The sequence below is a fragment of the Leptonychotes weddellii genome, chromosome 5, assembly GCF_054177405.1.
Source record: "Leptonychotes weddellii isolate Sample4059 chromosome 5, ASM5417740v2, whole genome shotgun sequence".
Lineage (NCBI taxonomy): Eukaryota > Metazoa > Chordata > Mammalia > Carnivora > Phocidae > Leptonychotes > Leptonychotes weddellii.
The window spans coordinates 84,798,179-84,814,787 of record NC_138373.1 but is presented as its reverse complement, the minus strand read 5'-3'; the positions used below and the strand labels follow the sequence as shown (position 1 = coordinate 84,814,787).

Here is a 16,609-nt window from a genome sequence, read left to right as displayed (position 1 = left end):
GGCTCTTTGCTATATATCTATTAGCTACAAATATAGAAAGTGAGTTTTTGAGGTGGGTGACCAGTATTACACTGTATTCTGTAAGAATGCCTTTGATATGGTATGCAAAGGATAGGATGCTCCAAAAGAAAGGGAATCCTTAAAAGGTATGAATAGTTCAGAAGAATGATGGATAAGTTTAGAATCTTCTGACCGAATGTTATCTTCCTATTATTGGCCTTCTTCATCTATATTGTACATATGTATAGTACCTTTAACATTTTTCAAAGCATTTTTAATCTCTTTCTCACTGAAGCTAATTTTAGAATTATAGACCCTAAAATAGATAGAGCAGATATTCCTATTATCCAGTCAAAACTTGTTATTTTACAGATAAGGAATTGGGGCCTAAGGAGGCTAAGTGCTTACCCAGGGATTCTAAGTAAGTTCCCGACACAGGGTAGGCAGTTCTGTGACTCTGTGTTTATTTCCTCTGTTTTAATTTCAAGGAAACGACTATATGAAGACCTAGTAACTTGCTCAAACTCACAGCCAGGGGTGGTTGAGGCCAGAGGATTCGTAGTCTCTGGTTGGCATGCTCCCTTTTCAGCTACTGCCTATTGGTAGGCTTGCCACGTTAGATGCTCTTCTCAGTCATTTATCTAGCCTTTCACTCATTCATTGAATAAATGGGTATTAAATATCTTCCCTATGCCATAGATTTTGCAGGATGGTGAGCAGATGGAAGTCTGGAGGATGAGCAGATGAACGTCTTGGGCAGAGGCTTTAGATAGCCTCCAGTCTTGTTCTATAAAGTCTTTGGAAGATACTAGAATGTATTATCCTTACCCATTATTCTTCAGAGGCATTAACACATGAAAAGTAAAACTTTAGTGAGCAAATGTAGTAGACTCACATTGATTCAATAGAATGAGGGAAAATATTTTCCAGTTCACTGATTTGGTACTTTATTTCTACAACTTGCTAATTTAAAATACAATGGCATGAAGGAGGATATTACCTTGATGTTTCATTAGTTTACAATTTTAATCAGAAAAACTTCTATGAGAGTAGGTTATTGAACAAAAATACTGTAATAGTTTCATAGAAAGCTAGTGGATTGTCAAGAAGTTGAGGGTATTATTCAACATCTGGCAATTAACATTTGCATAGCACTTTACAATTTACAAATTGCTTTCACATTTATAATCTAATTAATTCTTGGGAGTTTTCACAGATGAAGAAATGGCTACATATCAGGGTGCCAAAAATTTGATGATGATAAGTGACCTCAACAATAGAAAAAAATCAGTATTTGTTGAAAATAACTTGAAACACATGTGCCCTTACTTTTACTTCTAGCTGAAAAGTCCTATGTAAAATAAATATGTAGTAAATAAGAATTTGTATTGCCCTCATAGCATCTGTTAGATCCATGAGTTCAATAAATCTGTGTCATTATGGTACATGCTTCCATCGATGTGATGACATAGATAATCAACTTGGAATTATAAAGGTAGATACTTTCAACTTAGAAATATGCATTTATTCCTTGAACAGACCCTGCCGTGGGCCAAAGGAATAAAAGATCGAAAAATTTAAAATGCCCTCAAGTAGTTCAAAGACTGGTGTAAAAGACAAACTTAGACAAATGGAAGACAATGTAACAATAAAAGCATATATAAGGTTTTAAAGGAGCATAGAGATGAGAAGTTCTAACGTTGCCAAGGAGCATGCCTGGGGTATATCAGGGAAGTCGTTATAGAAGGAGTGACATTTGAATAAAGTCCCAAACACACTAGAAAGAAAGAGTATTTCAGTAAAAGAGAAAAGCTTGAAAGACGGAGGTGGGGGTGGGAGGAGACAGACCAGTGCTTGGAATAGGAAATAGTCTTATGCAGCTTAAGCACAGAACTCTGGAGAGACTAGCAGGAAGTGACGCAGGAAAGATAAGCAGAATGGATATCATGAAGAGACTTTTAGGCCATTGTAAAATGTTTGGAATTTATCCCAGAATGACATTTTTGGGGGAACATTACAGGGTTTCTTGTTCCAGTATATCTGGGAAAAGCTGCATGCTTTTGTTATCTTTTGAAGATTCACAGTGCACATTAACATTATCAAGATCTTGGGAATTTATGCAATGAGAAACCTTTGTCACTTTAATTTAGTATTTCCCACACTTATTTGAACATGGAATTATTTTTTCACAGAATATTACATCTCATCTTCTTATGAAATGCTCCTTTAAGCATTAAGGTATGGAGAGATGGGTTTTTAATCAGGTAAAGTGATGTGATCCAAATTCCTTTCGGGGAGATATTTTGAAATGCTTTACCTGGAAGCAGATAAAGGAGATAGATTCGAGAGTGTAAGCCTAAAGATAGGGAAACCAGTTAAGAGGTTAAGACATTGGCCCAGGTGAGATATGAGGGGCCTTTAGTGAAAGTGGGGACCATGAGAATGAAGAAGACACACATTTGAAAGCTGAGGAGGAAGCATGACTGTCACAACTTGGCTGTCTGTTATATATATGGGGTAAAGGAGATCTCTTAGGTGACCCCCAGCTAACTGAATCGGCCACTGGAAAGGGATATGGAATGTAGAAAGAACAGAATTCCATGCTAGATACGCTGCATTTCAGATACTTAAGAGACATTCAAGTACAGAAACTTGGTAGACAGATATGTGTATCTAAAAATCAGGAAGGATTTGAGGCAGACAGCAGATATTTTATAGTACTTAGGATCACCCCTTGACTCTTCGAGTAGGCTTAGACCAATTGTGGTATTTGGTTTCTAAGGCTGCTGCAACAAATTACCATGAACTGGGTCACTTAAACTAGAAATTGATTGTCTCACTATTTGGAGGCTAGAAATACAAAGTGAAGGTGTCAGCAGGGTTAGTTCCTTCTGGAGGCTCTGGGAAAGAATCTGTTCCATGCCTCTCACCTAGCTCCTTGTGGCTACCGGTAGTCCTTGGTGTTCCTGGCTTAGGATTGATGCATAACTCCAGTCTCTGCCTCCATATTCACAGGGCCTTCTCCCCTGTGTCTCTGTGTCAGATCCTCTCTCCTTTCTAAGAACACCAGTTACTGAATTTAAGGCCCACCTGAAATCCAGGGTGATCTCATTTCAAGATCCTTAATTACATCTGCAAAGACTCTATTTCCAAATAAGGCCACGTTTACAGATACCAGGTTTAGGCCATGGACATATCTTTTTGAAAGACACAATTCAACCCATTACAAGTGGTTTCCCATTTTTCCTTCTACCTTTTAACAGTTTCTTCCTTCTGGAGCAGCTAGAACTCTTTCTGTTTCAATTTTATCCTAAGATTGCTCATGAGTTTCCTAAGCTGACCATGGAATTTAATAACACTAAACCACTTTAAAAATATAAACTTTAAATAGATGCCATATTATACCATTTACCATTTTTGTAATGGAACAAATGTAAGTTTGATGGAAGAGTTAAATGCAATAACACAGGTTATTTCCAGGTTGTCCCTTTATTTTCTGCCCCTGAAAATATATAAAAGGGGCCTTTTTAATTTTGAGAATTTTGTTGGTAGTGATTAAGAAGAAACACCAAGGCATAAAAAATCAAACTGTGGTGAATTTAACAAGGTTACAGAATCTTGCAAATTTCTTATGCTAATGATCCCTAATCTCCATTTCCCAAATCTCATTTGAAGTGCTAACTGGAAGCCATATTGACCATTGCCTTCCCACTTCCCTCCTTAGATTGAGGCTCACCAAACCTCTCCTAAGCACATACCCACCTTCTGATCCTATCTTATGATGCAGTTGGTGCCTAAATATATAATGCAGGCTGAATAAAATCTATCAAGTAATCATTTGGGGGTTTGTATGGCATGACTCCCTTTTTTTGAACATCTGTACCAACAAGAAATTATACCCCTTCACATATTTTATCATTATGGTCAAAGCCATACAATAAGACTGCTGAGGGTGAACATATAGAGAAAATGAAAGAGAAAAGAAAAGAAAGGGATTAACATTTTCTGCTGCCTCCTCAGGTACCAAGTGTTATCTACTCCTTCACAAGATGTGTTATTTTGTTTAATTCTTCCATCAACCTGACATTCATTTTGCAGTTGATGGGAATGGAAACCCAATGAGATTGTTATAATTTGGCAAATATCACACTTCCCAAGAAATAGAAACCCAGACCCATCTGCATTCAATGCCTAAATCCTATCTATTTCACTATGCCCTTTTGTTAGTAAACTGACAGTGAATAACTTTCATGGACCATTTATTATGCAAGACTGTATTAACTCATTTATGTTATCTAGTGAATGTTATTTCCATTTAACCAATAAGATAATTGAGATTTTAAAAGGTAAAACAACATGTACAATTTATAGAGCTGGTAAGTGGCAAAGTTACGGTTTTAATTCAGACTTTTCCAACTCCAAAATGCCAGCTTTTTCTGAAGATTGTGACTGTGGACCAAATCCAAGGAGGAGATGAAGAACAGATCCCAGGCAAGGCTATGAAGCTGGAAGAGGCAGAGAGGAAAGGGGATCCCATGTTATGATGAGAAATAAAGAAGAAAGGAGTTTCTATAATGAGGGGATTGTCAGTGAGGTCATTCTGCAAGTCATGGCAAGTGTCCCTTGGATTTGGCGATTTAAAAGAGCAAGGGCAGCAGAAGCAAAATTGTAACAGAAATGGAAGAGTGAGGAAGGAATAGAAGAGTATGATAAGAATCTTCGAAGGTTAAGAGAGACAGTTGGAAAGAGAAGACAACACAAAGTTGAAAGAGAAACTTTATTTGCTCATCTCAGGTGGAGAAACTTAAGTACTTACAAATTGAAGTGGTAGAGATGGTGAGGAAGTTCAGATCTGGATGACATAAATGTGAAAGAGCATGACCAATGGAGACGTATAGAAATCTAGAGCATGAGTTGAGGGGATTTGCCTTGAATCAAAGTAGGGGCACCATTTTCACTGAAACAGGAGGAGACAATGGGCAGAAATGGAGACAGATTTGAAACTAGCATGGGGTAGGAGTTGGGGTGGGGGCGGGGCAGAAAGGTGAGAGCTCAGCCTTATCGGTCTTTCCAAAATCGGAGTTGAAGCCATTTGGCAGGAGAGAGGGAATCAGCAAGATTGGTAATTTAGTGACTGTGATGAGAACAAAATGGAAAGAACCAGCACACAATCCTGTTATGATTCAACTCTGTAATATATAAATGGCCTTAAAATTTAACACAGCAGATACAAATGTTAGATTTCATAGAGCATTTTAACTAAAATTCAAGAGTCTCTAAAAGCAAGAAGGTTTATTTTAAAGTGGACGCCTATTTCCACCTGCATAGGAACACACACCTCAAACTGGAAATAGACATTATGGAACATATGTCTGTCAGTTATTCACCCCCATATAATTTGCATCCCTTTTGAATCTATATTAATCATTTTTCCTGCACAACGTTATCTTGGCAGCACCTAAAAACATAAAGAATTCATACTTTTATTCAACGCCATGTGCCAAACCACTTCAAAATGTATTTGTGCTCTGGAGGAGCTAAATAGACTGCGAAAATGCATGATGCCAAGTTGTACATAAACAGGGGTTAGAGCATAGGAAAATCAGGCTGATCCTGTTAAGATCTTTTACTAAATGAACATATCCTGAGACCATCACTGCCCTATAAGAGCCGTATTTCTTTCTAGAGTAGTAGTGTACATGAACAGAATCAGTTCAAGAATAATATATTAAGAAGGTTGTTCAGGAGAACCAAGACAGGATGCTGAGGATAATAGAAGGTTAAAAACAACCATAATTTAAAGTAAGCATTAACCCTAAAGGCTTGACCTAGGTCTAAATAGTTTTTCGTGATTCATATTGTATTCGTAATGAGCAAGGATGTTTTGTTCTTTGAATACGTTCCAATGAATTTAGCTCTGAAAAGCAAAACCTGTAGTCGCTCTCAAGGCTCCTCTTGCTGTCTCCTACACTGGGACTTATCTTTCTGCTTCAAGGAGATCAGAGGATGATGTCTAGCCTGTGCATATCGGAGGGGTGGGGGTGGAGTAGGGAAAGCACGGATCATTTTGAAACCCTCCAGCACTGAAGCACTGTACTGATCTGACACCAGCTTCTTCAATAGAAATGTTTAAGCAGCAAGAAAATATTCTATGTTTTTTGGCAATCAACAGATCAGATAGAAGAGTCTAGCAATACGGCGAGGATGTGTAATCTGACATGATTAGACAAGGCTCTTTAGTACCAGAACATTCATAATTGAGACAAAGAAAGAGTATTAATAACACTTTCCTAACACGGCAGTTAGCCATTTTATATTTCCTTTCTTTAATCTTAGTGTTTTTCAACAAATCATGGGATTTAATAGCGTGTTTTGGCAGATTAGAGGATTTATGGCCCAGATGTTTTTTGTTCTAAAAATGGATTAGGGTGTAAAGTTTGCTGGAATCCATGGAACATGTTGAGGCAAGCCGGTCATTTTATGTGTGATTAGTGCCTGCCTTCTGTCTCACAGTCCCTCCATCTGTCACAATTCACCAATGGATCTGGTTAGATTTAGCCTCATGTCACAAACAAGTCCCTTTTCTGGGCAATTTCATATTATAGATTCAGTTTATGCCATTTTATGCCCTACTTAAAAGATAGGGAGAGTGAAAGATGATATATTAGCTTTCCTTTCAATATTTACAAAACAGTCTTTTCCCATCGGTATTCTACCCTAAAGTCATGCAGACGATCATAATAATGTGCATCAAATAAATAAGTGACCAGTGTTAAAATTAAGTTAAAAAAATTAGTGTTGCTCCTTACACCTGTTATTCTTTAAAAGAAATATTTTGACAGTTTTTTTTTTTTTACTTTGGATTGTGGAGCTGTAGATGCAAGTTGGTCATTTGACCATCTTATTAAGAGTGTGAATTAAGTGTGACTGTGGCTTTCAGTAGCCACAGTTTCTTATCATACAATTCACAGGTGCTTGGTTCCATTCTGTGCTTGAAATTTGGCCCCTGAACTCTTACAAGTTTGTATCCATAGCAAATCACTGCCACCTGTAGTTTACTTCACCATCGGTGGAATTGTGGGGGAGGGGAGGATGACGATCTTCTTTTACTTAGTTAATAATGATTTATTCTTTCTGTATATAACAACCCTAATAGTGCTATATGCAAACTCTAAACTGACCTTTCCAGTAGGATGAGAGTGTCAATAATTAGAGCAATAATCATCAATACCTCTATCCGATGGTAACATTCAAATGAGCCTTACATAAAAAAAAATCAAAGATAGGTTTTATTTTTGCACTACAAAATATTCAGATAACTGAAAAAAATATATATTTTAAGCTTCTTTCCAAGCATATGGAAACAACTATATTTGCCTTAAATATTAAGTTTGCATTACAGATGCTTGGCACCACGTTCACGTATGACTGTATGAATCAGGCATTATCGATTACTCATTCATTCATTCATTTTAGACTCATGAAATTGAGAAAGTACTATATGCCAGCCACTAGCCATTACCCCCCCCCAAAAAAAGACACGAATTTTATGGTTAAAGGTTAACCTATCCATGCATTTTTACCAAACATAGTCTTTGTTCTGTCACATCTTCAGGTTATTTAAATGACCATGATGCTGTCACCAAGGCAATCCAAGAGGCTCGGCAGATGAAGGAGCAGCTTCGGCGGGAGCAGCAGGTGCTTGACGGGAAGGTGGCTGTTGTGAATAGTCTGGGTCTCAATAACTGTCGGACAGAAAAGGTTAGTTCATAAAATAACTGACTTTCCAAAAATGCTTAAATTGCCTAAATGCTTTTTTTTCCCTTTGTTTTCTCTCTTCTCACCACCTCAGAATGAGGGTTCTCCCTCCCTTTTCCCCTCTCTGTCAAGAGTACAGAAATCTTGATGCCCATCCTAATCAAAACCATCTGGAAACGAGATGAGTTATAATTCTCTTCTATCCATCTCCAAACCTTATTGACAATTAATATCCCCCTTCCTGCCATCAGTTTGCATTAAAATGGAATGGCATTTGAAATATCTGAGTCTGAGTGAAAGTTTTGCTTTACAGAGATGCTTAACTTGTATTTGGGGATGAGCTGGATTTGAAAATGCTGAATCTTCTTTAATCAGCATAAGCTTGGATGATACCCATGCTCATAGCCTAAGTAACTAGGATCCTGAGCCTGTCATAATATGTTTTCAATGCAAAGCGCTGTCAAGTTTTAGATGACTGCACAATTGGAAATTTTGACTTTATTATAAAACAAAATATGCTTTTTAAAACTTGGACATTATTATTATACCTAAGCCCAGTGAAACTGCTGAATTTATTTGAGATGTAATAATTTCAAACTCTCTTGTTGAAGCTACATTGTATTTTACTCAGAAAAATAGTATGTTGTTGCAGAATGCTTGGAGTGATGTACTTATCTTGGTCATATTTGATATTTTTGAATTGAAATTTTAACATGTTACTGGGTCTTGTTTTCACAATCCTGTCGCTAAAGAGATACAGTAAATCAGAGGAAAAAAATGATCAGCTACTTAGCAATAACTTGAAAGTTAACTATCATGGGAAGTTCACGAGACAAACAGCAGTGTCCAGAATGAGCAGATTGCTAATTGGATAGCTTTCTGGTTTCCCAGGTTTTATATGGAATTTAATGTGCAGTCCCTAAGAAGCTTACAATCTGCATAGTGGAGGTGAAATCTATGTGTGATCCCCTCACAACTGTACTTTTCCTCTGGTCCAAACATGGGTCGAAAAGATGGAGAAATGACTCCAATTCCGCTCTGTTTCTGGAGGGGAGAGCAGAGTGTGGTTAGGGAGGCATCCCTGGCAGGCACGCAGCACAGGAAGAGCGATACTGGTGCAGCGAGGAGGGCACAAAATTTTTCTAGCTAAGCACCAGAAGGGAAGGGGAAAAGCAAAGTGACAGCTTTAAGAAGGAATGATAGCAAGCATAAAGGAATTTATATTCAAATATTTAAACATTCTTGAAAGGATGCTTGAACAGAAATTCCTTTTCTCTGCTCCCCATGTAGAAATGAGTTTAACACTCAGCCAGATGCTAATGCAAAGTGACTCAAGCTATTCCTCGCAAGCATGGCTAAATTGCCATTATTTGTTAAGCGCATTGAATTCAGCTGTGGATACAGCAGTTGGTTGCATTCAGCGAGCATCTGTACCTTTTTTTTTTTTTTTTAATCCTCCAAAGCAGAGACAACTCTACCTATCTCCCCCCTCTCCTCCCCTGTGCTGGCCTGGGAATTGTCAAGTGACAACCGACCAAATCCTTTTGGACAGGAAGCCTTCATCCTGAGTTCTATATACTTGCAAAACAGGCCTTGTGGTTGGATCAGGGAGCCCATTAAAAGCACTTTGATGGTATGGAAATTCACCTTCATGAAGCTCCTAGGCCCCTAAACAGCATGCTGTTTAGCTGTGGTTACAGATCACTCATTCAGATCGGAGGGCAATAATTGTGCTGACGGCTTGTAAGGCAATGGAGGTACATAAAATAATCCTGGGCCCTCCACCATGGCACTGCGAGTTAATCTTCTCTAATACAGATCAGCTGTTGTTCTAACACATGACTTTATGCCGGCTCCAGTGACTCCACTCGGCCTTTTGATTAAGTACCAGGAGTGGTGCCGTCTGCATTCACTTTACACCATAGTTGTCCATCGTGAGGGGACTTTATTTCCACGTCTCGTTCCTTCTCCACAATCAGCCTTTACGTTATTTCTCTGATTAGCACCTTCTCTATCTGTGTTGCAGGAGGGAGCGTTGCCTCCTGTTGAACACCACTGCCTTCAATTTCCTCTTCTCCTTTCTAGCATTATAACTTTTCAGAAATCTGTTTTTGGAGTCATACCTGCCGAAGCCTGTTGGCCAGTTAAGATGTCTCCATTCTCAAGAAGGCTGTCATCCCCAAATCTCTTCACCATGCCCTTTCGATGCAGTTGAGTTACATCATCAACTACAGTCTTATATTTTCGTGAAAATCTTAAAATATGGAATGAAACAGTTCCATTATTGTAATAATATGGCAGACTTCTGTAAGGTGTGAGTAAATCTTTTCAGCAGAAGGATCTGAATGACACGTTGATACCTGACAATGAAAGTGTGATTTTTGAAGCTCTCTGAGAAGCAGGTGTTAACTGTGGTTGCCTTTTCCTGTTGAACTAGCTTGGGTGCCATTTCTATAATATTAATGATTGATCTATGTGCAACTCATGGGTATGAGATAATGTCAAATTTATATCCTTTAATTAACACCTGCTACATATGAGGGGCAGGGCAGTATTGTGTACTTGAGATACTCTATTGAACAAGAAAATATGTCTCCTGCCTTTATAAAGTATAGTTTAAATCAAATTATTATTTCGATTGTTAATCACGGCATCTTTAAGTGTGTGAGCCTACTTGTAGGAAGTGAATAAAGGCCCCACCCATTTTGCTTAGCCTATCAGATCATTTCTATACCTGAGTTGACAAAGGTGGCTGCTTATTCTTTTTTTTTTTTTTAAAGATTTTATTTATTTATTTAACAGAGAGAGACAGAGCGAGAGAGGGAACACAAGCAGGGGGAGAGGGAGAGGGAGAAGCAGGGTTCCCTGCAGAGCAAGGAGCCCGATGCAGGGCTCGAACCCAGGACCCTGGGATCATGACCTGAGCCGAAGGCAGACGCTTAACCACTGAGCCACCCAGGCGCCCCGGTGGCTGCTTATTCTTCCACATAAAGTGACAGCATTATGTCTATTGTGTTGTTTTTCTCCTAATACCTACCTTTTTAATAGATTTTTATAATTGCCCAACTTTACCCATGGCCAGAGCATAGATAGATCAGTAGTTGGTTTGAAATTTTGCTTCCATTTGAAAGACATAAACAGAATATATGATAAATTTTTTGCACTCTGTCATATCATTTGAATACCAAAAGAAGGGCATTTCTCTCACTAAAACAATACTCCCAACTTCCTAAACCCAGAAAGTATGTGAGGTGTAAGGAGTGGGCGGGGGGGGGGGTGCGGGGGGTGCGGGGGATGCATGGATTTAAAAAAAAAAAAAAGAAACGAAAGAATCTGGGAGAAAGGAAAGGGGAAAAGAGGAGAAATCCAGCCTGGTGCTTCCCACCGGTCTGAGAGGTGATAGCATGACCCGAGATCCCTACGTTGGAATCCTGCTGTGGAGATCTGTTTTCTTCAGTACACAAACCTCATACATAGTATTTTCTCCACATTTCAAATGACCAACTTGGTTGTCCCAAGCAGAAAGTCTTAATTCTGAAAAGCTGTAATTGGTAGTAAAAACAATTAGAGGTGTGAAGATAGGGACAAATGTTTTCTAGTAATATGCACCAAAACACATAATGAAAGTCATTTTTACTAAAACACATTTTAATTGAAGACTTCTAAAAGATTTCTCATTTTTTACTTTTCTTGGAAGTGCTTCAACATACCCCAAAACTGTGTATGTCAGGTTTCTTGGAAACTCTGGGACACAGTGTTATTTATAATTGTCATTTCAGGTTAATTATAGCCTGATTGCATATTCAGATAATGTTATCTTTTATCACATAGCTCTTCACAGATTAGTGTTATGGATGGAATAAAAGAAAAATCTTCTCAGGTAGGGAGAATCAGAAAGACCCTCATACACTTAGTTTGTCAAAACCACCCACTTTGCTTCATTAATACCCAAGTGGCACCGTCTTGACCGTATGACCAACTGCATACTCAGGTTCTGACCTTGTGTGTGAAGGTAGCCATAATTAATAGGAAATCATACAGAGCTCAGTTTTTGTCCTGATACTACCAGGCAGTACTAATATAATAGAGACCCAATGCACCTGACTGCAATGTGGCATAGGAAGAAGTTTCCTTGCTTCTTTCCCTCACTCCCAATGGAGTTATCCTTAAGGGAATGATGCTTATGCTGTAGTATTTGTTAGACATGTGTATCATTACATGGGTCAGGAAGTCTACATACAGTAGCTTCAACAGATAATGATTAATTTTTAGCACATAATGAAGTTCTGTAGGAGGCAGTTGGTGGCGTTAGTTTATCAGCTCAGCGATATCAGGGTTAAAATCTCCAGGATTCTCTTAGCTTTTCCCTTAGGGTCATAAAATGTTGCCATACCTAGAGCTATGCCACGAAGACAGGCCAGCCCGGGAAGGAGAAGCAGTTTTCTCTTTGCCCTTTTCAGCCTCTTTCACATAGAGATGTGTTTCATTCCTTCTTCATTCACATGGGGGTGTTTCTTACGTTATTCACATAGAGATGTTTCACTGCACCCCTCAAACAGACTTCCATAAACATCTCATTTGGGTAGAAATGGGTTGAACGCGTACCTTTAAGACAATTACTGGCCAAAAGCAAGAGAAGCTGCCTTAAGTTGATCATGAATTACATTTGGGGACTGAATTAGAGACCTTAGCTTATCCTCCTGGAGATCAAGGGATAGCTTAAGATCAAAGAGTATTTTGGCAGAGAAGAAAAGGACCAGCATGGCTATCAAATAGGAAAAGGCCATTGTAAGCCACAAAACTCTCAGATATTTTCTCCATGAAAACTTCATGAAAGCATGAAAATATTTTCTTCATGAAACTGGTTTGTTTTGGTTGTGTTAGATTTGTTGTCATCTATCTAACCACTTTCGTTCTTGGCATTATTATGTGTTCAGGGCCTTATACCTTGTCTGTGGTTCTTAAAGAAGTAAAGCGCACATAAGTACGCACACACACACACACCCCTCCCAACATTGCTTGGGTGACAGATTAAACCAATGAATGTGTGTTCTCTCACATGTTTCTACATGTTAAAGCCGACTTCTGTACTACTTTCATATATAAGACAGATGTCACTCACAAAAATATACATGCAGATGCGTGCGTCTGTTTTTTACCATAGAGAATTCACCCACCAAGCAAACACTAATTGCCTACAGTGTACCTGAAATCTAAATCTCTACACATGCTATGAATTCCTCTATTACTGCAAGTAAGAATACCTGACAAAATGCCTTACTTTTCCTTCTGAGGTTCAGTGAAAATTCATTGCAAATTTCCATAGAATAAGGGGGAAATTTAGAGAATCAGAGGTATATTTTAAACCGTAATTTATTCAACAATGATAGCAGTCTCTCTTTTCACTTGTCAGTCATACTCCTAAGAAAGCCTTAGCACCTACTATACAGACTCATTTGTAAACATAGGTTAATTTTTATCACTCTGCTGCTTGGACACTCTTCCGTTACAACCTCCTCTTTTTCAGCTATTGTCAACCTCTTTCTTTCCCTTTAACAGAGTGCCAAACATGAAATGACAGTGACCAATGTTGACTTAATGTGGATGTTTAATAATGAAAAAAAGTGTGTCAGTCCCAGCATTAGTTACAAATGGCCGTAAGTGTATCGGATGGCAGCCCTGTAATAATTTTACATCCATCATTCTTTCCTGATGCTTCGCTGGCCATCTGATGGATGGGGCCAGCAGTGTTAACTCTTCAGAAACTGACACAGTGTATCTAGTTCAGCATTATCTAACACATGCTCCTTCCCTCCCATAAGGACAAGGCATGTGAGGAATTGTGAATTACAGGTTTTGCTTTGAAAAAGTGAATATGAAGGGATTCATGCCTCTGCATTCAGGGGAAGACACTACAATTAATTAATGATTTATGGATGGCTTTTGTAGATCTTGCCTTTAGCCAAAATGAACTCCAGAAGTCAAATTAGAGCTAGATATTTCAGTGGTTAGAGGAAAAAATTCATGAAGGAGGAAGGCGTGTTAGGTAAATCCTTCCAGAGGAAGTGAGATAGATCCCTTGCCTCACCATGACAAAGCAGGAGCTTTTGGGGGTGGGGGTGGGGGCGGGGGGGGCTGGCGTGGTTGTGTGTGAGCACTCGTGTGTGATTTTTAAAAAGCCCCCAAACTTTTAAGACTGCTGGTTGGAATTTGTCTAGGAAAAATTACAGTGACGCAAATTATGAATATTTTTCTTTATAAAAGTGAGTATGTATTATTTTTTAATCTCTACATTTACATATTAATTATTCCATGACTTTAAAAGACACACACAAATCTGACGTTGAATGCTTGCCTTTTTATTATTGGAGTCTCTCTACTCTGAAAATTTATATAAAATGGATAGGGAACTGCTTTCTAGGCAACTAATTATTAGGAAATCTAGACCAGCTTTTTATGTGCAAGTTGGCATTTGATCCTTAGGTTTTCTTCTCTTTTGTTTTTCATTCATAAAACCTTCTTAATTCTGAGTGTCTTAGCTAGGGAACACTTCTTATGGGACAGGAAGGCAGAGGAAAACCCCTTAGTGAATATTATCAGCACAGAGCAGCCAGTTTTTAAAGACCATGACAAAAAGGCAAATAGGTATTATGTCATCATCCATCCATCACTCTAGATGTCAGCCTTTCAATAATTCCAATCGACATTCTCGACAGGCTGGTGCAAGTTAAAGGGGCTGTTTGTTTCTAGAAATTGAGTATGGGCTGTCTATAGCCTTTTGTTCCAGATGGTTTTCTTCTGTGTCTTTTCATTTCTTTCTTTTTCTTTCTTTTCTTTTTGGGGGTATTTAATTGAAATACATGCCGAGTTTGCAGACTGCAAAGATCAGAGCTGTTTTCGTCCAGCAGTGGTAACTATGCATTAAACATTTTGATTTGTTTGAGCTTGAAGTTTAGTCCTTTTTTGCCATTTGCTTCATGGAGTTTGTGTATATTTACAGCCTCTGCATTTAATGGCCACATGCCTTATTTTCACAGATGGCCAGTGGAAGACTTTTTCTTTCTCTTAGTATAGCCCGCTTTCAGTTTTGCTACATTTGTCACAGTGCCACTACTTCAGCTAGCAAGTGCCCACGCTTGGTGGGGAGCAATTATGGTGTGAGTTTTTAAGGAGCTTTTTAAAGGTTTTTTTTTCCAGTAAACTTTTTATGGTTTAATTTTCAAGCCTAGAAAAGCTGTGCATGTTTTCAAACAGAGAGTCTTGTGTTCTTTACATCATTCTGGTAGAGGGGTTAGTGCAGGATGGTCCAATAAAATGAGACACACAGGGCATGCCAAATTGGGCTTTCGGATAGACACCCACAGGCCTCTCTGATGATTGAAATTGTCTATTCATTTAAAGACACAAGGAGATGCTCACAATAGTATTCCTGAGAAAAAGCAAGTTTGAAAACACCACGTAGAGAATGATCCAGATATTTTTAAAGTATGGTCCTCTGTTGCGTAGATAAAACACTAGAAGAATAAGATGCTATAGTGATGCCAAGGTGTTAGGGTTGTAACTTGGTACACAGGGGCCCACATTTCTGACTTTTCTAAATTTCCTATAAGTAAAGTAAGAATCACTTTTGTTTTTGGACCAGAAGTGTTCTCTTTAAAAACCTGATGTACTAAGAATGGTCTTTCCTTCTCTTCTCCCTTGCTCCTATCCTCATCCCCAAGATCAAATAGCTGCCTTCAAGACAATTAAACAGTAAAGCACTGAAATAATTAGAGACATTTGTTTTTCAATTACCCTCTTATTTTTACTAGATGTGTTGCATTCTCTATTGTCATTTACTGCAAACTACTTTACCAATATGGATTAAAAATTATGAGGAAACTATTGTGAATTGTGCATGCATTTCAAAGGATCTCATTGAATCTCCGCAAGCCTACCGCTTCTCCTTTTTTTACAAATGAGAAAGACTTGCTTATGGGTCATAGGAATAATAATGGCTATTGCTGTTTATTTTGTGCTTTACCCTTTTCAAAGTGATTTCGCATCAGGTTGCAACCTTGTACTGTAATATGAGCAGAACAGCATTCTATCTTTGTTTTAAAAATAAAAACGAGATTTGAGAAGTTTTTAGGAATTCCAGTGGGAGATCAGTTTTTAAGCCAAGGTCTTGTGGCTTGGAGTTCAGTCTCTCTTCTAAAGGACCGTGCTGAAGAAGTTCGAGAAAGTACTCAGTGCCTGATGATTAGCTTGTGCTCCAGCATTGGTCATGTATATTAGTTAGTACAGTCTTGAGGCTTTATTACAGAAATCTCATTTAAGCAATCCCCATCTCCATAATATGTACATCGTTCTTCCCATTCTTTGTTTTTCCTGTGTCTGTTCCCTTCCTAAGTCTCTCTTCCTTCACCGCGCACCACCAGCCTCTTCACTAAAGGATGAGCTAGGAAAACAAAAGGAACACACTCCGTCTTATTTGTTTTGCTTCTCGTAAGCAGTGCTGATAAAACATGTAAAGTTTTAGCTGTCGATTAAATTGAGATTCTAAATATCTGTTCTAATCTGTATTTTTCTCTCCCTTCCCTTAAAACAACCATGGATAATTGAAAAGTGAACTATCACTCTGATGTGCCCGTTTCTATTTGTCAGACCCAGCATTTCTGAACCAAGCCATGACTCTTTAAAACAGTCCAGTTATATTTATTTAACTGAGGTGACTGCTGGCTACTGAGGCTACATTCATAAGAAAGCTAACAGTTTTATAGCTTTTATTCCATGAAAAGGAAAAATTAAAGAGAAAAATTCTATACATTTCTGCAGCTCAATAACTGGGTTACCCATTGTTTATAGAACA

The 16,609-nt window shown here is 38.3% G+C and overlaps 1 protein-coding gene across 17 annotated transcripts in view; it reads left to right on the top strand.

Moving 5' to 3' along the window:
- Positions 1 to 16,609, top strand: part of SOX5 (SRY-box transcription factor 5) — a 993,366-nt gene that overhangs the window by 948,207 nt on the left and 28,550 nt on the right. For all 17 annotated transcript variants that reach the window (XM_081821346.1, XM_081821353.1, XM_081821350.1 and 14 more), the window contains one exon: positions 7,616 to 7,761. In XM_081821346.1, coding sequence (XP_081677472.1) covers positions 7,616 to 7,761 — 146 coding nt within the window. The remainder of the gene's footprint in view (positions 1 to 7,615; positions 7,762 to 16,609) is intronic.